Raw genomic sequence first — 23358 nt, 5'->3', positions numbered from 1 at the left:
CTGAGACCATATATACCTCTTCATCCTGGCTGTCACTGATCCTCTGGCCTTCTTACTATATCCCTCCTCCTTTTTCTGGATTTTGATTTGGTCAACACCATTATTCCCTCTAGGAAGCCACATCAATTGACTTACATATTATTTCATTCTTCATCTCTGTGACTTCTTCCCTGTTCACACTCTTCTGTATATATTTTCTCTTCCATTAAAATTTAAGCTCTTTGAAGGAGAGGCTTTGGTAGTGCTCGGCTCATAGTAAATGGTTAATAAAAACTTTAAAATTCATTCATTAAATTCGGATTAAAAATGGTTATGGGACAAATAATTAATGCTGTTCAGTCTTTCCTGACTCTTCTGCAGATCTTATCAGCAAACTATATAGAATAAGCAAAGGAAAACAGTCTCAACTAAAGAACCACCTTTCTCATGAATGTTAAATTCTCATCAGTATTACTCATGAATCTTGACTATAATGTTCCTTTGTAAATACCTTCTTTTCTCTTAGATAGTGTATTTGAACATGGCTTCCATGCTTTAAGCTTTTCATCAAAACCTTTCCATCAAAAGCCCTTTTGGCACCCTGAAATTAGGGTTATGATTACTTCAGATTTGGGGACTCATTCCTATTACTGCCCTCAGAGAATAAGTACAGAGTTATATGATAGCATTAGTCCAGATAAAACTTTTCCCAATAATCAGAAGGGAAGAATAATTGTTGCTTTTGTATCATCAGCCTTACATACTTGAGATATTTAGATTTAGCTGTAAGAAACCTTTTGCTGGAAGAAAGCAAATGGAGCCTTTTTGGATGCTTGGAAAGATGTTGTTGTCTAATGCTTCCTTTCCCCAAGGATAGAGGCAGAGTAACGAAGTGTGTAGAGTTTGGGAACTATGTTTGAGTATTGTTTCTGAGACTAGGTGACTAGGGCTGAATCACTGCTTCTCTGAGCTTCAGGCTCATCCATAAAGTTGCTTGTCTGTGCTACCAATGAGAAGAATTGTTGTGACTAGAACACTTTACAAAACACAAAAAGTTCTAGAAATATGGGTTATCATTACTCTTATTTAAGGGAGTCATGCATCATATTACCTATCTTTGCCAATACTTCTCAATAACACTCTACTTCAGAGATGCAGTCCTCATGGAAGCCAGATAGACACAAAAGGATATATGTAAAAACAGGAAGAAAAGAAAACCTATGCAATCCAAATTCCTGACTTATAAAAAACTGGGACCCAAAGAGACCTATGACAGCCACGACAGGCTTAGGGCCTAGCAATTTCAGGAGGTGAATATCTCTCAAGGGCATATAATCCTGTGAGTTTACCCCAACTCTTTCCCAAGGTAGAATTTTTGGAGAAAATTTCTCTGTGACTGTGTATTGGGCATTTGATGGCAGGAGATAAAATGTCAAAAGTTATCAGTCAGGAGCAAAAAAAGACGACAGCCATTTTCCCCAAATTGTGTAAGCTGACAGCAGCTTGTCAGTAACTGGCTATGGCAAAGCTTCAAGGGATCACCCTTCTCTCAATCACTACTCTGACTTTTAAACATGGTCAATGAATCTTAAACACAGAGAACATGTCTACTACTTTAAACTATTCAAGTTTAAAATTATACTAAGATTTTTTGGGATATCTTATATTAAAAAGAATCTAATTTCCATCTTTACAGCATAATCTTTATTGGCCAATCCTAGCACAGGCCAGACAAGATTTCTTCTTCTGCAAAATGAAGGGATTTGAACCCTTTTTTTCCTTCTGCTCTCTATACCTCTGATTCTAAATGCCGTATTTCCTGTCTCCACATATGTGTACCAGAAGGGTTAAAGTAAAACCCATAGAAGGTTTGAATCTACCCCATGCTTGAGTAGAAATCTCCTTTACACCATCCCAAAATGTCATGAAGCCTCTGCCTGAAGATTTCTAATGATGAAGAACTCATTACCTCTCCAGGCACCTTATTCCACTTTTGGATAGATTAATAGTCTGAAAGGGTTGAAAGCTGTCTCCCTAGCTTCTACCAACTTCTCCAAGGGCTGTCCTCTGGGGCTTTGTAAAGCAGGGCTAATCGCTTTCACGTGACAATCCTTCCAGCACTGGAAGACAGCTATCATTTTATCTCCCACATTGCTCTTCTCTAGACTATCACTCACAATTCCTTCCCCCTGTCTATCCAACACCCTTTCTAAAATATGGAACCCACACAATCTTCCAAATCTGCTGAGTTGAGCACCACAGGCAGCTGACAGAAGGAAACAGAGCAAGAATTGTGGCCATATAGACTCTGATGCAAAGATAAGATTGTGGTGCAAAAACCAGTCTGCACCAGAAAAAGCAGTTTTCTTGGGTGATAGATACATGTTTTGTTTTTTCTTTTCTTTTTCTCTCTTTTTTTTCCTGAAGCAATTGGGGTTAAGTGACTTGCCCAGGGTCACATAGGCCAGACTTGAACTCAGATCCTCCTGATAGAGCTGGTGCTCTATCCACTATATACATGGATATACAACATGGGGCAGCTAGGTGGTATATATACCACCTAGCTGCCCCATTTTGTTGTCTTTTTTTTTTTTTTTTTTTTTTAAGCAGCTCCTGACCTTCTAACCCCTAGAGAATTAGTGATCTTGGAGTGAGGAGCTTCATCCAGACCTACTGTCTCTCTTATTTCAAACTCTGAAGAGCTGATTACAGTCACAATCTTTGCTTCCTGCTAAGAGAGGGATAAGCATACCTAATGCAGATTAAATGAAATTCTACTGAGGGATAAATAAAAAACCATGGCCCAAGGGAGCCTGTTATGTCACTAGAGAAGAATCTCAAAAACAACTGACAGAAAATACCACTTGAAAAAAGCCAGGGAGAAAAGCAGAGATTAGAATCATAGCAACTTTTGAACTCTTACTACATTACTGAAGGACGTCTTATGCCTGTGGTTTAGGTCACTAGCTTTTTGTGCCTCGAGTGACTTGTATTCAGAAAATATCACCTACTGGCTTGATATCAGTAGGAAAAATGAAATGACATTTTAGAGAAAGTAAATTCTTAATATAAATTTGGGTTTAAGGAGAGACTACCACTTATTTGTTTGTACCAGTCAAATATAATTTTCAGAATTGATACATAACAGCCCCAGGCCACGGGTTTCTTACATAGAATTGTATATTATAATATTTCATTCATTCTAGACAGGATTGCCATTTCCTCCCATCCCCGACATTGATTGATTTATTAATTTCATAGACTCTTAAGACTGGAAGGGATCCCAGAGGCCATTTAATCTATTTCTTACCCTTCTACCTCTCCAAGTGGCTAACCAGCTTTCAGTGAAGGTCAACTCAGCTTCCTAAGACAGTCCATTCCTCTTTAGGACAGCTCTGACCATTAGGAAGGTTTTCCCTACATTGAAATTTACCTCTCTGCAAACTTTGGCATACTGCTACTAATTAGTCTTCTGGGATCAAGCAAAATGAATGTAATCTCATATAATAGCCCTTTAAATACCTGAACACATCTATCAGATTCTCAAGTCTTCTCTTCTCCAAGGGCAACATTCCCAGTTCTTTTAATGAATTCTTGTTTGACACAATTTCAAGGCCTTCTCATAATCAGTCTTAGTTATGTTTTTTTGGAAGTCAACATCAATTGGTTCAAAGATGCATGAGGGACCAGAAGAATTGTGCATAGTTAATCTTTATCAGATTGGTTTGCTGTCTTGGGGAGGGAGGAGATAAGGGAAGGAGGGAGAAAAATTTGGAACACAAAGTCTTGCAATAAAGAATGTTGAAAACTATCTTTACATGTATTTGGAAAAATAAAACATGTTAGGTTCTTACTAAGAGCTACTGAGATAATGAGATATTAGGTTCTTACTAAGTGCTAAGTCAGTACTTAACAATTCTCTAGTTCTGACCTTTACTGGGAGTTTTACTTCTATGACCTCCTGGGGAGGAGCAAGTTCATTGGTTGAAGTAATTTTTCCTAGAAGCCCTTGCGTTATCCCACACCCATTCTCTGGGAGGTTAAAAAAGAGTGGCCCTCAAGAGACTGGGAGTCTCTGCTCTAGGCCAGACTTGAGGCGGCTCTCTGGAGGAAGAAGTCTCTCCTCTAGACCAGAGAGCGATCGGCAGTTTCTGGAGACAACAGCACAGTACAAAAACACAACTAAAATTTTTTTAAAATAAGATACTCAGAACAAAATATAGTAGTACTACTCAAAATATGGTCTTAGGACAGAATACAGTAGAAATATCAATCACCTCTCTCATCCTGCCTTTACCAATGTTGTAACCATTGTACTCTAGCCATACGTTTTTCATTCTCTACTTGTATAACTGATTTTAAAGTGCAGAATTGTGCATTTATCTCTATTATATTTCAGCCTATTGGGCAAGAGATTTTTCTGGATTTTGATTCTGGCACCAAATTTTTCTCCAGAATATTATACTATTATCTCTGTGTACACTTTCTGTCTCCCTCTTTGTTTCTCTCTGTCTCTCTCTCTTTGTCTCTCTGTCTCTATCTCTCCTGCTTTTTTTTTCTGCCTACAAATATACCCAAGTCTCTCCCATCCTTAAAAAAACAAACAAAAACCCAAACATCCTTTTCTTATATTATACCTATATCTCCCCTTTCTTAGTTAAATTTGCAAAAAAGAAGCACTATCTTCAGTAACCATCATTCCTCTCCATAGTCTGGTTTCTGACACTATCATTCATATGAAACTGCTTTTTCCAAAGGTACCAATGATTCTGTAATTGCCAAATCAAATTGCCTTCTCCTCGTTTCTCATGTTTGTATGTGTGTGTGAGACAGAGACAGAGACATAGACAGACTTATACTTGGTTCTTCTCCTTTTCTGACCACTCTTCTAGTGTCTTTTTGCTAATCTTTCATTCAAGCCCACTAATTGTGGTTGGTCCTAAGACTTTTTAGTCTAGGATCCACTTGGTGATCTGATAAGTTCCTATGGGTTCAATTATTATTACTATGCAGATTTTCTATGTATATGAATGAAAAGGCATTTATTATAATATGCAAAATATCATTTTAGACCTGGAGATACAAACAGAAAAGTAAGATGGTTCTCAAGCTCAAGGAACTCACATTCTAATGGGGGAAACCATAAATATAGAAGGGATGGATCCCATGTCTTTAGGGTGCCCTGATAAAGTAGATGATAATGATGGCTTTTCTTTAAGGTCACTTTCCCTAACAAAAATCATGTCAGCTTCTGATGTTGAATCATTTATCAATCAAAGACTGGTGGTGAGAACTTTCTTTTCTGGGTCTTCTGCAGTGGGGGTTAAAATGTTAGCAGAAGCCCTTGCCAGGCTGCTGCTTCACAGTGACCCTCTCCCCCCAGTAATTCCCGGGGTAAGGGCAGGGAAATGGATGAGAAGTGTTGAGATTCCCCAGACTCTTGGCAAAGCGAGGGGACGGCTGAGGTAGGGGTGGGGGTTTGCCTTGCCTTGCACATACTGCTTCCTGGCTCTCTCTCAGGGTGCTTCGCAGCTTCAGCCAGGCTAAATTGGCTCATTTTTCCATAGGTGGCCGTTGGTCAGCAGTTGTAGGGGATTGCTGGCTTTTTCTCCACAGGAATTGCCTTCCCAGAGACAGGCTGTGGGGTGTGGGCTACTTCCGCCACTCCCAGAGCTCCTAGGCTGACTTGCCAATTGGCAGTAGTTACTCAGAAATACAGAGGGAAGAAATCTAGCCTTGGTCTCTCTTCTGAGCTCCAGTCTTACATCACCATCTCCCCTACTGGACATTTCAAAAGAAATATCCTGAAGGCATCTCAAACTCAACAGGCTTAAAACAGGATCATTCTTTTTCTTCTCTCCCAAGCCCTTCTCTCTAGTGAACTTCCCAATTACTTCAGAGCACATCAACAACCTCCTAGTTACTCAGGTTTTGGAATTGTCATTCTTGATAGCTCCCTTTTACTCCACATATCCAATCGGTTGCCCAATCTGGTCATTTCTAGTGTCCCAATGTCTCTTGCATATGTTCTTTTCTCCTCACAATCACCACCTAGTATTGGACCCCATTATTTCTGGTCTGGAATACTGTGATAACTTTCTAGAGGGTCTCCTTGCTTCAAGTACTTCTCCAATCTCCACATAGATGCCAAAGTAAGCTTACTAAAGAGGCAAGTCTGTCCACATCTTCCCATGAAGCCCCATGAACGAAGTAGTGGCTTCCTACTATTTACATAAAGTCCTTTTCCTGGCAGTTAAAAATTCACATCCTGACCCCTTCCTACCTTTCCAGTCTTTCCAGCCTATTTACTATTCCTTGCATATTCTACCCTCCATCACTGTGCCTTTGTACTGCCTGCCTCCATCCCCAGAATACTCTCCCTTCTCTCCTTGACCTCTTAGAACTTATGACTACCTTCAAAACCTAACTCAATTGTCACTTTTTACAGGAGACTTTTCCTGCTCTTCCCCCATCCTCGACAGCCCTAACCCCTGCTCTTAAAGCTTTCCTCTCTTAGCTCATTTTCCATTTACTCTGTATATTTTATATATTGATCTATTTATTTATTTGCTGTCTTCCAGATTAGAATGTGAGATCCTCAAGGGCAGTGACAGCTGGACATGTAGTGATTGATTAAGAGATTTAATTGTTGATTCACTGATTGATCTAAAACTGACCAACCTTGATATTTCATTCACTATGTTAATAAAAAAGTTGTGAGTCTTTCATTTAGATTCATTCAATGACAGGCAAATACATACTTATTAAGGGCCAAGAGGAATAGCTGATAGAAACCTTGTCTTAGAGTAAGCAACCCTTGCTAGTCCAAGTAACTTATCCTCTCAGTGATTCAGGCAACTTTCTATGACTATAAACTGCTGATCTGTATTGGTAGAAGAAGCTTCCTTTACTGGGAATTCTCTATACCACTAAAATCTTAGTTCTAGATACTCCCCTTTCTCCATTCTACTGTACCAGGTTTTGGAGGTGATGAAAATAACTTAAGACATGATCCCTAATTTCTTAAAACTTATATGTTTTCTCTTCTCTAGATTAAACATCTCCTGTTTCTTCCATTGATTTTTCTATGATACTTGTGATACAGCAAAACCAGGAAAAATCCTAAAGTTTAGGGTGAATTAATACAGTCTGGGCAAAATGAGGCACATGAGAGTAATATTGTAAACTGTTTTAGTCAGACCACATCTGGAGTATTCTGTTCATGGTTTCAAATTCCCTTCCTATCTTGGTCAGCCTTTTGTGACTATACTCCAGTTTAGAAAGATTATTTCTTAAAACATGGTATCCACTGAGGGATTTAATATTACTGATTTGGTCTGATTAGGGCAAAGTTCATCGGGACTATCCTAGACCTTAGAATTCTAATGATATAATTCAATAGAGTAAATATTTATTAGCTACCTCCTCCATGTACTAAGAAATCTAAAAATCTCAAGATTATTACTGTTTCAGAATGGGTAGAATTTTGATAAGATAGAGTTTCAAAAAAAACAAAGCTTTTTTGTTATTCTGAGAAAATATGACATGGAGTATTAAAAATAGATAAGGCCTTCAACACAATGATGTTCAACATTGCATCATAGTACCCTCTATCATATATGACATCTCTTTCACTTTTAACTAACAATATTTTAATCAGTAAAGGGGAACCTTCATGAGAGTCTTTCTCTGTGTTAGACTTGCAGGTTGATAACCCCAAGTTTAGCAGTTAAGGTGGCCCTTATTACTTTATGGTGCCGAGGAACCATTAGGATAGCCAGCTGAAAGAAAAATGTTTGAGAAAGAATGCTCTTAAAGGTTCTGTTGTTAAGTCACTCTATAATCACATCTTTGCAGATAGGTGATTCACAAGATTCACATGTTGATGTGACTGCCTATCTTTTGGACCTTTTACACTGTTCTCAGTTATAGTGGCTAGAGTTCTTCCTGACCCATAATTCTACAGTTACTGTCAAAGGATAACAACTTTTATGGTAAAAAGAAGCAAAGACTAAGTACATGTGGAAATTTGTTTTGTATGACTTCAAATTTGTAATGAGTTCTGTATTCCTTGCTTATCCACTGGGAAAAGGTAGGGGACAGGGTGGAATTTGATACTGAAAATATAATAAAATTGAACATTTTTTTTTAAAAAAGAGAGTAGGTACAGAAAAGTATTTAAGATACATTTCTGGTTGACTTATACATCCTTATCTAAAGCTGGATGGAGATAGTTGAAGCAAGTTTTAAGACATTAACAAGGGCTGTGGGACTTCCTGTCTAGTGATTAAATTAATTGAACCAATATTTATCAAATCTGAATTAAACAAACATTGGCTTATAATATGCAAGACAATATAAAAAAGGTAAACTAAAGACATGCAAAATCCATAATAAATATGTGGAAAATTGGGGAAAAAATCCAGAAGCAAAAATGTTTTACCAATCTACAAAGTAGAATGTGATAAAGGTAAATAAGAAATCTAGGTAAAGTTCTGTAAGAAAGTGTGGAGTGGGATCATGAGACAAATGTTGCTCACTGAATATTATACTTCTCTATAAAAATAACCCAGCATCATAGTAGTCTTTTGGGGGCATTCCTTTCATATCACTGATTCATTTATCTTTTCATCTAGTTAGCTAAAACCTCTAGAACTTCTTATTACATTTGTTTTAGATTTGGCTTATTGTTCTCGCCTAATGAGATCTTTCTGTATCCTATTTCTGCTATTTATAATGTATTAGCCATCTCTACCAACTTTGTCATTTTAGGCATAGAATTATTCTCTTTAGTAAAACCAGTGATAAAACTGCTGGAGGAACAGGGACAGATCTCTGAGATACTCCCTTAAAAAGGATGATGTCACTGCTGGAAATCCACTGCTGGAAAAAATCATCTTTTAGTAAAAAAATATATTTGAAAATTTATTCTTATCATTTTTGTGTGTGACATGTTGTTACAATTTCAATGGACAGGTCATTGCTTGGAAGGATATAAATTATGGCTTTGAATTTAAATGTCAAATTTGATTCAATCAAATGATCAAGCCCTTAGAGGGCTTAATCATTAACTCCACTTGCACAAAGACATTACATATCACCTAAAAAAAATCCTCTGAATTGCATTATTAAGAAAGATGGTCCACAATGTGAACAGAAATGTTCTCATCCATCTGTTGATTCGGCCTCTGAAATTTAAAACTCTGGATGTCAGATAATAATGATTAAACTTGACATTTTTATTAAACTTTAATAACATACATCATCTATTTTAATTCTCACAATCACTGTGATTGGTAAAGAGCATAAATATCCTTACATTATAGGTGAGGAAACATATCCTTTTAGAGATTAAGTGACTTACCCAAGTTTACAGTGGAAGAGATGGGAATGAAACCCTCTGGCTTCTGCTGTAGTACTTTTCCCCTTATAGCATGGTGAGATGAGACATTCACTGAGCAAACATTTAATAAGTTTGAGAACCATGCTTGCAGTATCCTACAAGTTTATGTGTGTCTTTAGAGAAGGTAAGGCCAGTGGGCGATCTTATTATAGCATTTGCTTCTGTTCTGTTGTCAATCGGGGCAAAGTATGTTAATGTTCAAGTCTCTATGTTAAATTTACTTTCAGACAGAAAAGATTTTCGTCATAAAAATCCCATGAAACAGATTAACTGAATCAGACTTTACATCCAAAAGCAAGTGCACACACACAGTTTGCTCAGGTTTCACAGTGTGGGTCATATGATTCTTGAATCTGTCATTGTCCTTGGGGCAAAAAGCACTAAAGTAAATCAGAAGATTGGTTCAAACTTTGGTTTTTGGTACTTTGGGCTTTGGATATTTACTAACAGTATAACGACACTGTTTCTTCCTCTTTTCCTTCCACTCATACTAGAAGTTTAGCAGCCATTCATTCATAAGCCCATCCCATTTCTGATAATAAGAAAGCTTGGCAGGTTCATCCCTCTCTAGGTTCTGGATGACCTTCCCTCAACCCCTTACTCATAAGGGCTCATAGCACTGGTGCGAGACTCACTATAGATACCTCATTGGCTTTAGTCCTAGTGTAGTTCAGAACTCTTAAGTGCAAGTGATCCACCAGCCTCTTCTTGCCCAGTATCAAAGATTATCAGCAAGTTCTACAATGCTCTTCCTGATCACTTAGCTGTGAAATCTCTAAAATAGAGAATAATCATCTTTATACTAACTACCTCTGAGGATTTTTATGAGAAAAGTATTTGCAAATTTTAAAATGCAATGAGTATGAGTTATTTCTATTATTACTATTCATAATTTCCTGCCCACATGACCAGAAAAGGGTGGCATAATGGTTAAAAATACAAACAGATAAGCAGTGGACAGACATCAACATGACAGTCCTTTGTTGTTAAAAAAAAAAAAAAAAACCTAACAAAAAATAACAAGCTACCTTAGGTTAATTAAGTTAATTCTATTACAGTATAAAAGTAGAGGAATGAAAAAGGAGTAAAAACAGTGACATTGCAACCTAGCACTCCCTGGGCACATATAACAGAAAATATGGAAAGGCTAATCCAACCTAAACTTAGTCCTAGCTTGTAAAATTCGACCACCTAGACATTATTTTCCATGACAAATTTTCAGACCACAATTAGACCTCCTATATATTAAGAAAAGAGGCATAAAGCGCTATGAAGTGTATAGCAATGCACTTCAATGAAGTGTATAGCAATGCACTTCAACAAGGGGATTAAAGTCAAGATGCCAGAATTTAGAGAAAATGTGTTCCACCACATATTCTACTACAATAGAAATATTAACTATTGTTATCATATTATCTTTGCCATGGAAGATCACAGAATCATAGAATTTCAAAGCTCTTATAGATCATCTAGTCCACACATCATTTTATTAATGAGGAAAGAGAAGCCCTGTTTCTTTCCTAAGGTCACAAAGATAACAGAGAGCAGACAGAGGATTTGGGGGTCAACTTTTTGACTCAAAATCCAGTTCTTCTCTACCATGCTGCCTCCTAAGTTAAGGTGATGACAGCTCTGGATAAAGGGAGAGAATTTGGGGACAGCTAGGTGGCACAGTGGATAAGAGCACCAGCCCTGAATTCAGGAGGACCCGAGTTCAAATCTGATCTCAGACACTTAACACTTCCTAGCTGTGTGACCCTGGGCAAGTCACTTAACCCCAGCCTCCAAAAAAAAAAAGGGGGGGGGGGAGAGAATTTGGACGTAGCCTTGTTGCCTCCTGCTTATGCTTCCATAATTTTCCACCCTGATCATCTTTTCTTCATCTGCCCTATCTGATTTTACACCTTCCTGGCCACTAAGTCACCAGAAATCTTTTCCCCAGGAATAGTGGAGGTGTCTTAATCACATTTGGAACTATTTCCCTTGAGCGTGATTTGTCTTGGTAGTATGTTATGCAGTCCTTCTCTATATCTACTCAACCACCTTGAGAAATGGGAGGGAACAAGCATTTATTATATGCTTACTATGTGCCAGACACTGTGATAAACCTTATTTTTTGTTTTTAAACAGTTACTACTGCTTCAAACCTGGGAGGTAGGTGCTTTAATTATTTCCATCTTATCGTTGAGGAATCTGAAGAGACAGAGGTTATTTGACTTCTACATAACAATTAGTAAAATGTCATGAACCTTTCTGACTCCAGGGTTCCTTGAACCATTGGTCTTGGGGTCATTTCTTTGAGCACATCCACACTCTTCTCCCATATCCTTTTTCTACTTCTGAAACTATAACCAAACTGTCACTGCTACTAGAAAGGGCATATCAGTCAATCCTCGCATTACTCTATTACTATCCCTGTGGCTTCCCAAGTCAGAACAGCCCTCCCTTGTTTGTCACTTTTGGATATGTTTTATTTTCTCCAGGAAAATATAAGCTCCCTGAGATGTAGGGCTATCTTGATTTTGTATTTGTATCCAATGTTGCCACATAACAGGCACTTAATAAATTTTTTTTCCCATTCATTCATTCTGGGGGGGGGGGGGGGGATGAGGCCGTTATGTATGACTGGATTTGTCTTTAGGATAACTGCATTTTTTTCTTAAATGTCTTACCTGGAAAGCAGCAAACCACATGAGCCAGTCTAGCCGGTAGTGGTATGGAGAGATCAGACATGGTCTCTTCTTCAGGTCCCCTGGCTTACATTTGAATTCATATTCCTCCCATATTGCAGTGGAATCATTAGCTACAAGGCTAGAAGTGCCCTGGATAATGACCTCAGTCCTTTCTTTGGTAATACTGTGGAGAAACAGAAAAGAGTTAGAGCAGGCCATGATGTGATAGGCCATTAAAATCCTCCCTGATTCACTTTGCTACTGGTAGGAGACTTGAATCCCGTTGGCTTTTTCCAAGAATGTAAGCTTCCTTTGTTTTGTTTTGTTTTGTTTTAACTGGGGCTAAGTGAGGTATAAAGCATCTGAAGTCACCTTTGAACTCAGGTCCTCCTGGCTCCAGGACTGATGCTCTATTCACTGGGCCATCTAGCTGCCCCTTCCTTTGGCTTTTGAGAGAGGTTTTTGGCTTGATAGAGTGGGCCTCTCCCCCAGCTCACTGTCTTGTGGATTGGCATTCTTGGTTACCCTAGTTTCCTCCCCCTCCCCAAAGCAAGGTAATTGGGATTCATAATGTTTTCTTGTATTATACAGAAATGTAAATGTAGGTCCAGAATTTGAATTCATACCTATGTCCACTTGAGTAGGGATCTGAAACTCTATTATTTCCCTCCTGTTTCTTTCTCTTTGTTGACTATTGAAATTTGTTTGGAATTCAGGTCAGTCTATATTCCAAGGTAAGCTTCCTCCATTATGTCATCCTGTGCTACCTATTACATCTTTAAGTGGGGCTTCTACAAGAAGTCCAATGGCACTGGGGCTCTGGACCACTAATAATAACCACACTGCTCTTTTTTTTTTTTAAATATACAAGACTTATCTTCTCACAAACCAAGGAATAGGTGAGTATAGATTTGTGGGTAGAAGTTTGCCTTTTTTGTCTCAAGCCCAATCTACTTTCTGGCACTCTTGGGATCAGGAATTGTAATTGGCTCCCTGGACATAGTATGGTGGAAGACGCCAGGTTCCAACCAACGCTTGTGAGCAAAAAGTGGCTGAGTGGGACCGAAGGATGCTGGAGAGGGAGAACTGAGGGGAACACAGGTCCTTGTAGGGGGAAGCAGCAGCACAGCAGGCTGGGCCAGAGCTGTCCAGCACTTTCTCCTGAGCAAGGTCCCAAATGCTTATACAAAAGTCTCTGCTGCCACTGACAACCTGTGGCTGAGGAACAGGACACCAACAATGGTCACTGCCATCCCGCTCATATGTGCAGAACTTGCTGATGAGGAATGTCTCATCCCTGGCCACTTCCCACAGTTCCATAGCACGAGAATGCCTTGGTTCCCAATACAGGCAAGTTGGGTAACTCTACTTCGGTCTGGGTGCTAGTTAAGCTAAGCCCCTTTGCAGGGTCCATGCAGAGGTCCTTGTCTAGGATGTGCCTATCAGACAGGTAGGAGGCACAAGTTACTGAGGCAGCAACTCTCCCCACATGTCTAGGGCCTATCCCTCACTCACTCCCCATGTGACATCCACTTGGGCTACCTGCCCTCTCCTGCCAGAGGACAGAATCCCTCTTTCCAAGAGACTTCCCCTCTCATATTTCTATCTCACATTTGTAGACTGTTATACCTATAAAACACTGTCCTCATGACAACTCCTTGAGGGATAGGACAAGGATTATTACCCTCCATTTTGTAGAGGAGGAAACCGAAGCTCTGGGAGAGGTTGCTTTAGGTCACACACAAGTCAAGCAGCAAAGCCAAATTTTAAGACCAGTTTCTTGATTCCAAGTTGAGGTTCCACAGACTATCTGTATACACTGTAATCTGTTCACCTACTGCTTTGTTGTTATTGTTAATGCTTTTCTGGTCTTATTTAAGGGAACTCTAAGTACTGCCCCCTAAATTATGATCTTGGGACTCCACAGATTTGAGTCACCTCGGGAAAGAATTATTATAACATATTTTGTCATGGGGGAAGCAAGGTTTTCAGAATTTTGACAACTTGCCAAGGTTCTAATGTATATAAATGTATATAAATGTATATAAATGTATATAATGTATATAAAGCCAGTCTATAATACTGCTATATCCATGGAGCAAGCATGGCAAAACTCTACGGTGCCATGGCTGGACAGAATTCCCCCTGGTCTAGTTCTGCTGCCTCCCTGGGAAAATAACACAAAGTTTTAGCCAGTCCCAGAGGCATTGGAAGTTACTTTATTCAGATATTTGACAATTTTTTACATTGAAATTTTTAGTTCTTTGTAGTTATAAATTATGATGCTGTATCTATTGAATGGCAGCATAGTGTAAATGGAAAACAGACAGGAATGAGAACTCGGAGATCTGTGTTCAAATTCTGACTCAGACTCTTAGATTTGTGACCATGGGCAAGTGATCCAATCTGAAGCTGTTTTCCCATCTTTTTTTTCCCATCTTTAAAATGGAGATAAATAATATGTATGTAGGGTTATGGTGAAGGAAATACTCTGTGAACATTTGTATCGCCAATTTCTTGCTGTGCCTGTGTTGCTGACTGTGAACTAACCAGAAAATTTTTCATTTTGGGTGGCTGGAGAGCTGAGGTTGTTATTATGGTAATTAGAACATTTTGATATTGAGGGAGTCACTCTTGCAAGTGACGATAGTCTAAGTGAAAAAATATTGTGTGCCTAGTAGATACTAGTACTAAGTTTAGCCCATAGCAGGCACTCAAGAAATACCTGTTGATTGACCAATTGTAACTGAGACAAGCAGAGCAGAAAAGTGGCTCCATCAGCAGGGTGGAAGGTTGGAAGGTTCCCCCCGATTTCTTATTCCTTCTGTCTTTGAACCAACAGTGTGTAAGTTTAGTTCTTTTAATGGTATAATGAAGGCCACACACACACACACACACACACACACACACACACACACACACACACACAAACTCTGACTGGTTGTCTGTTCTAATGTCTGGCCTCCGGTCAGCTGAGAAAATCCCAGACACAGTGCTTAAAGAACACCCATTAATAGCTGACTCATGGGGCCCCATTAACAGCTGTCTTAAGGCATCCAAGCATGGCACCATTCTGGCTGAGAAATGGGTCTCACAAAGCTATTGCTCAGCAGCAGTTGGGGGTGGGAGCAGAAGTCATAGGGGTTGTTAGGGCAGGAGGAGGGAGAGCTCTGCCAAGGAAAACAGAAAGTGAAAACAAAATCATTGCACCTAATTGGAAGTGTACAGAGAGGCTTAGAAAGTTAGCCCCTAAACAGGCCTCCATATATGTTCTCAGGATGCCACACAGCAAACACTATGTTCTATACCAGCGTGTTACTTTCATTTCAGATATTTATACTCCATTTAGGTCCTAATCTACAGTTTGCAACAGTATATACTCAGAGCTACAAAGATATGGTCCCCAGACTACAAGGGGAATATGAAACAAAAATGTGTAATGTAATAAAAATAATTATACAATTACAGTGCAGCCTAGAATAGGATATCTGAGGTTTGAGGAAAGAAAGATCACTCACTTTTGCCTGGTGAGTTCCAGGAATGTTTTATGGCACAAGAGGAATTTTAGCGAGGCTTTGAACTTAAACCCACAGACATTGGGGCAAATGTTCTGGGAGATGGCAAGGATTCCGGTTCGTTTGGAGCACAGAATACAGAGTACAGAGTAAAGATACTCCAAAAGCATAGGGACACATGAGAAGTGAATCACCAGAGTCCTATTGGTAGACAGGGTTTTGGTGACAAAATTAGATATTTCCACACATGTAATTAAAATAACTGAATGGAAGTCACCCCTTAACTCCCAATGCACACACCCTCTTTCACACTGAATTATTTGAAATTTATAAGCATTTTTCTTAGGGGCAATTAGGTGGTACAGTAGCTAGAGCCCTGGGCCTGGAGTTAGGAAATCACATCTTCCTCAGTTCAAATCTGGTCTCTGACACTGAGCTATGTGACCCTGGATGACTCACTTAACCCCATTTGCCTCAGTTTCCTTATCTGTAGAATGAGCTGGAGAAGAAAAAGGAAAATCAGTTCAGTATATCTGCCAAGAAAATACCAAATGGGATCACAAAGAACCAGACACAACTCAAAAACTACTAAACAACAAAATGCTTTTTCCCATCCCATCATCTTCTTTCTAGTTTCCTTTTGTTTAGGGATTCAACATTTTCAGTAAAGAAAGAATACTAACTTGATGGGGAAATAGATGCTTGTGCTCATTTCATCCTATAATGGCTCACTATGGTTCACTAAACAAATTTCTAGAATTTGCATCATAACCTAATAAGTGTTTTCACAAATTCGTTAATTAAAGTGACTATGATGGAATTATACCCTAGGCTGCATTTCCCAGTGGAAACTTGGGATAACAATTTCTATTAAAAATAATAGTCAATGTCTACCATATAAATTTCAATTTTCATGCCCTTGAATGTTCAGATTGAGCTAGAAATGTTTTTTAATGGTTGATATAGGGTAGGATTACCAAAACATTATGGAAATATTTTTAATACATCCCTTTGGGATGAGTTAACTTACCTTAAAAGAAACAGATTTCCAATCTAATGAAACACCAATCAATCAGTAAATCACATATACTTGACAAGTACCTACTATGTGCCAGGCATTGTGCCATGCTCTGGGGATGCCAGTATAATTGGTGAAAAAAATCTTTCTCTGAAAGGAACTTACATACATAATAAGAAAGATAAGAACGGATGAATATATATAAACAGCATAAATATAAAAGGAATAAATATAAATATGTAGAAAGCAGTAAAAACAAGGTAGTTTTGAGAGCAAAGGTCTTTATAGTTACCGAGTGATCAGAAAAGACTTCATGCAGAATATAGAGCTGCATCTTAATAGAAGAGACTCTAAATTGCAGGTATGAAGGGAGTGAATTCCAGGCACACGAGCTGGCCAATGCAAAGACATGGAAGTAAAGGTGGATTGTCTTGGGTGAGATACAGAAAGAAGGCCAGTCTGGGTGGATGGCAGAAAGAGCAAGTGGGAAGAGCTTTAAAAAAGAAGATTATATTTTATTTTAGAAGCCATAGGGAGCCACTGGGATTGGCTGAATAGGGAAGTCACCTGGTCAGATAAGCATTTAAAGAAAATTGGACTGGCTGCAGGATGCAGGATGTACTGGAGCAGGGAGATCAACCTGAAGGCTGCTGCATTAATCCAGGTAAGAGGTGATAAAGACTTTAACTAAGGTGGCAGCTGTGTGAAGAGAGAGAAGGCACTGAGATCCTGTAAAAGAAGGAATGACAAGCTCTGACAACTGACTTGTGGGGCAAAGGAGAGTAAGGGGTTGAAGTTGATGCTAAGTACAAGAAGGTACCTAGCAACAGTAAAAGCTTAATCAGTATCTACTGGTTTGATCACAAGAAGCCCAGAAGCTATTCTTCTAGCTGCAGACCTCTCCTTCTAAAGAACTGCTTAGAAGTGAAATTAACTGAGCCAGGAAAATGGTAACCCAATGAGAAGGAAGAACAGCCCACACAAAATGATCAAAAAGGATATTACATAAGTACTACGAAAGCTGGCTCTAAAAAAGAGATGATATGAGAAGATGCCTCCCTTGTTCCTTTGTGGCAGTGGGGTTGGGAGTGGTTTATGACTGTGGAAAATTGCATATGACATCAGATTTTTAAAATGTATCAATCTATTTGCTGTTTTTTTCCTTTTCTTTAAAATTTTATTTTATATGGGGGAAATATGGGAAAATATAGCATACAGGGGGAAATCTAGGCAATATAAAAATAAAAGATAATCAATAAGCAATTTTTTTAAAAAGTACTGCTGAAAATGACCCCATATTTTTTGTAGCCAGTTTTATCAGAGTGGTTTGATGCTTTACTATCAGGTAATATGAGCTTGCTCTTTCTTCCAATATGTTCAGTGAATGCTGGAGGTTGTGAATATTTCTGCTATTTTGGTGATTCTGGGAGGATTGATGTTAGAGTGCACAAACATGACAATCTGGTGTTTATCCTGAAGTGCTCTTCTTATGATTCTGTAGTGAAGACCTTTGGCCCCAGTGCCAAAGCCCAGTTTGATGCTTTGTTGTGCCACAAACATGTGATGTACAAGTCACTGCCCCATTCTGGGCTTTGATTTGCCCATTGGTAAAATGAGGGGCTTAAATAGGATAGAGTATCACAGAAGGCACTTTTCACAGATTCTTAGAGTCGGAAGGAGCCCAGAAGTTATCCAGTAAAAGAAACCCTTCTACAAAACACCTAACAAGCAATAATCCAATTTATATTGAAGTCTTCCAGAGAGATAACACTTTTTGGGGCCCACACTGCCTTTGTATAGTGCCAAAAGAAAAGCTTAAATTTGTCTCTTTATGATGTTAGTCAATGCTTTTAGTTTTGTCCTTTGTTGCCAGACAGAACAAATCTTATCTCTCCTTTGTATAACAGCTAATATTTTCTGCACCTTCTCCAGTCTTCTCTCACCTAAATATCTCTCCTTCCTTTCCTAGAATTCTCCCATAGCTTCACTGGGCATGAACTTATGGCTATTCACCATCTGGACTGCCCTTCTTTAGACATTCTCCAATTTACCAAAGTCTTTCCAAAATTGTGTTGTCTCGAAATGAACATGATAATGAACTTTGTGAGCTATTAACTACTCAGTCATAGGCACTATCCATCTCTTAAAGCAGCCTTTATCTTTTTCTTGGCTGTTATATTACACTATTGACTCATATTGAGCTTTCAGTTAACTAAAACCCCCAGATCTTTTTTTAGTTGAACTTTTGGTGTGTCGTGCTTTCCTCATCTTCTACTTGTAAAAGCCAGGTTTTGAACTCCAGTATAAGACTAACTTTATATTCATTTCTTTTAATCTCTAGATCAATTCCAGAGTTCTAGCCTCTAAAGATCTTTTTATATTTTAATTCTGTCATTCAGTATGTTAATTATTTTTATACCTTTGTGTCCTCTATAAATTTGGTAAATATACTACCTATGCCTTTCTCTGAGCCATTAATTAAAATGTTATAGCAAGGAAGACCAAGCACAAACTTCTAGAAAATTCCACTGAAGATTGCCTTCCAAGCTGACATAAAATCTTTTTATTTTTATTTATTTTATTTTTCTTGATATAAAATCTTTAATGTTTTAATATTCACTTGAGAGGCATCTGGTCCATTAAGTTCTTTAGACCATAGATCTAAAGTCTGAAGTAACTTTAAAGTTCAATCCTTTAATTTTAGAGATGAGGAAACTGGTGCCCAGAGAAGTTAAATGACTTGCCTAATATCACACACACAGAAGGTAGCAATGGCAGTATTTAAACTAGTTCTGTGATTCCACATTTAATTTTCTTTTCATTACCTCATGAACTTGAGTCTGCCTATTTAACCAAACCATCTAACGGTAGTGTCAGTACTATATACACCTTTCCATCTTTTCCACAGGAATATTTTGAGAGACTTTGCCATATCGTTTACTGACATATAGGTAAGCTAGCTCTAGATCACTTCCTTGATTTACCAGGCTTCAAACTCTTGTCCAAAACGACAAAATAAAATTAACTTGTCATGACTTGTTTTTGATGAAGATATGCTAGCTTTTGCAAGTATTCATCATCCATTGTCTTACTAAATAAAATGGCACAAATCAAAGGCAAACCCATTGATCTTAAGAGTTTTCAGATTAGATTTTCTTCCATTTGGGGGGAGATCTAGGTAACATCTCCTTTTATCCAATCCTTTGGTACCTTTGCTGTTTTCTATAAACTTTTAGAAATGATTAACAATGGCACAGCCATCACATTTACCATTTTCTTTAGTATACTAACTTGATTTCTTAAACCACACACTCATTAAGGAGAGTTAAGTGCTCTATCACTGTTATTTCTTTATGTATTTTGATAATCAATTCATCATAGATAGACTTGTTCTGAACTTTCCAATCCTAAAGATCATTCTAGTTTTCAGAGAAAAGAGAAGCAAAATAATTTTTTTTGTCTATTGTTAATTATTATCCCATGTATTCTAAGCAATGTAATCTTTTATTCTCTTCAATTTTTCAATCCAATTTAGCTTAAAAAAAAAAAAAAGCCTATTTTGTTGTCCTTAATTTTCCTTGTCAGCCTTAGCCTATTCTGAACATTAGCACTTCTGATACTATTTTTTACAAGGCCAGGCTACATATTTATAATTATCTTCTGTCATTTACCTTTGCTTCTACCTTTTAGATATGTCTTTTAAAAAATCTAAATTGGTGGGTTTTACATGCATCCACATTGGTATCTTTAGACTATCCTTCCTTTTTATTTTTTACCACAACTGTTCTTCCCCCCCCCCCACCTTTTTTTTAACCTTCAGAATTTCACCTTTGGGCCTTTCTTATCAGATTGTGGAATTTTACTTCACAGGATCCTACCTACTCTTTCTCTAGAATCCTCAAAATCAGTTCCCTAAAAGTCTATGAAGGAACCAGGTCTTCAGACTTCTCTAAGAATCGTCTCTTTTTGGTCTTGTTTTTTGTTTTTGTTTTTTGAAAGAGATAATTATCTTTATGGCAAATCAAAAAATTATTAGCTATTCTGCTATGAGTGTGTGTAAAAAGGTGAATCCTTGAGATATTAATTGAAGGCCCAGCCCTGCTTCTTCCCAACACCATTCTATCAAATCTCTGTGTCAGGTTTATAAATTGCTTTTGAAATATCTCTTGTATTTTCTCTGTCTAGATAATCTGCAGTTTGCCCTAGTGTCAAGATTGTTTCTTTCTTTATCTGCCTCTGTTAATTTTTGCCAAGGTACTCTGTACCATGTTTCCTAGATTTCTATACGTGGAACAAGTTTTCTTAATAAATTGCAGTTTTCCACCTCCTCCCACACCTTGCCTTTTGCCTACCCTTTTTCTTTTGAATTAGGAATGTCCCAGAACTATAATCCATCAAGTCTCAGTAGTACCTGTGAGGTAAACTTTGCCTCCTTACACTAGGATATTTAATTCATTCTGTGCACTTGTGTTCAGACATCTAGGCAAATGGTCTCTTATATAATAAGTTCCTTTCTTGGATCATCCCTCCTCTGAATTTCTTTGTGTATCTATTATTAGAGAACAGGTAAATTCCAGGATTCTTTCTGGAATTCTATAATGATTCTATAATGATTCTATCTTTGGCAAAAGATAGCTTGTTTCCTGATTCAGAAGAAGTTCTGGGGAAGTAAATTAATAAGTATACGTAGACTCATAAGGGTTTATTCCCTTATAGGACCAGTGAACTGCGAATCAAGCTATATCAATTTTCCATGGTTTCCCCTTTGAAATGACCTTATCTGTCCTTTAGTGCAATTATTTGTTTAGACATTTCTAATAGGACAGTTGAGTGGCACAGCTGATAGAATGGCAGGTGTGGAATCAGGAACAACTGGGTTCAAATCAGCTTCAGGGAATTATAGCTTCATGACCTTGGAAAAGTTACTTTACCCTATTTGCCTCAGTTTCCTCATCTGTAAAATGAGCTAGAGAAGAAAACAGCAAGCTATTCCATTATCTTTGCCAAGGAAATCCCAAATGGGATCATAAAGAATTGGATATGACTAAAAAACAACTGAAAAACAAAACCAACAGGATTTCCAATGGCTGATTAGAATCTAATAGTTTTGTGAGCCAGGATTTGAATTCAAATCTTCTCATTTTAAATCTAGAGTTTTTTCTACTGCAGTTCAACAATGCTACATATCTGGAATTAACCCTATGTACTTTCCCCTGAGGCTCCTGGAGAATATTATATAGACAATAATAGGTATTAATAATAAAATAATTATTAAAATAAAATAATAATAAAACAACATGACTTTTATGGAAATGTTTTGCATAACTTCACATGTGGTTTCTTAATTTTGGGTGGGGGTAAAAGAGAGAAACTGGAATGCAAAAATTTTAAAAACAAAATGTAAAAAAATGTTTTAAATATAACTGGGGGAAAAACACTAAATAAATAAATAAAATTTTTAAAAAAAAATCAAGTGAGACAGAGAGTCCATCTGAGAAAAAAGGAAAGATAATAGATAATAGAATAAGAAGATAAATTTGGATAAAAAATACCCTGAAAATGAATCATACCTTCCAAATGCTCCATAAGTGTTGACTATTCGGAGAGGGTTGAATGAGGTATTCATAACTTGATTGGAATTAAGCAAATTCATAATCACAGGAATGCTTAGGTAGGCAATCAAGATACCTAAAGAGACATTTACCAGTCTTCGCACCAAACAGCCTGAAAATAAAAGAAAGAGAAATGAGTTAAAGTTTTCAGTTTGAACTGAAAACACTGGAATGGCAATCTGCATACATGTGTTCAAATTCTGGCTTCACCATATACTAGTAGTGTGACTTTGAACAATATATTTTACTCTCCTATTTCCTCTTCTGTAAAATAGGCATAATAATGCATTGAGAAGAAAGTATTTATAGAACCTAAAATGCTAGGTACACAGTTGCTGTTATTACTTCTACCTCTTTTAAGGCTAAATTTATTTTTTCATCATTAGATTGCAAGTAATGTGGTTATCTTATTAATACATTCCAGAAGTTTGGAATGGCCTCTAGGACTCTACTTTTCAAGTTCTTAGCCCAAATTACCAGTTTGTTATATAATTTTCCCAAAGCTGCCATTTTCTCTAATATTAAACAAAGGGGCCAAACCAAATAATACATGTTTTAGAGGCAGCAGGGAAAATAGTTCAGTTGGATATGGCATATGAATATAATGGAATATTCCTGTGGGATAAGAAATATCAAATATGAGAAAAATTCAGAGAAATATGGAAAGAAGAAATATGAGCTGGCACAGTGAAAAGGGGAGAGCTAGGAGAACAATATACATAATGATGTCAATAAAGTAAATAAACAGCAAACTAAAGTGAAATCAAACCCAGTAATTGTTATGACTAATCTTAGTCTCTGAAGACAGGTAATAAAACTTATATACATCCTCTTGGCAGGGAGATAAGGGTCTTGGGAAAATGGGGAAGAGGGGGAGGTGGGGCAGAGTGTCCCATACCATGTCTAAAGATATTCATTGTTCTAGATATATTTGTTTAACTATTTTTCTTGCTTAGAAGGGAAAGTCCCCTGTTATAATTATCCTGATAAATAACTGTGATTAAATATGAAAAAATAATAATAAAACTTAAAAAAAAAAGAAAAATAATTCAGTTGGAGCCCACATATTCTTTTAAAGAATATTATATAGAGGCCTTAACCCCATTTAAATGAAAATGGATGGAATTGATTGAATAGGTTATCAAGTCACTCAAAGGAG

The 23358-nt window shown here is 37.6% G+C and overlaps 1 protein-coding gene across 1 annotated transcript in view; it reads right to left on the bottom strand.

Moving 5' to 3' along the window:
- The window catches only part of LMF1 (lipase maturation factor 1), a 745091-nt gene that overhangs the window by 32235 nt on the left and 689498 nt on the right, over window positions 1-23358 (bottom strand). The window contains exons 8-9 of the mRNA XM_074279711.1: window positions 22158-22311; window positions 12055-12238 (exon numbers count right to left, since the gene is read on the bottom strand). Coding sequence (XP_074135812.1) covers window positions 12055-12238; window positions 22158-22311 — 338 coding nt within the window. The remainder of the gene's footprint in view (window positions 1-12054; window positions 12239-22157; window positions 22312-23358) is intronic.

Source organism: Sminthopsis crassicaudata, chromosome 1, assembly GCF_048593235.1.
Source record: "Sminthopsis crassicaudata isolate SCR6 chromosome 1, ASM4859323v1, whole genome shotgun sequence".
NCBI classification, from domain to species: Eukaryota; Metazoa; Chordata; class Mammalia; order Dasyuromorphia; family Dasyuridae; genus Sminthopsis; species Sminthopsis crassicaudata.
The sequence above is the reverse complement of the archived record's forward strand: the minus strand, read 5'-3'. Positions and strand labels throughout refer to the sequence as shown.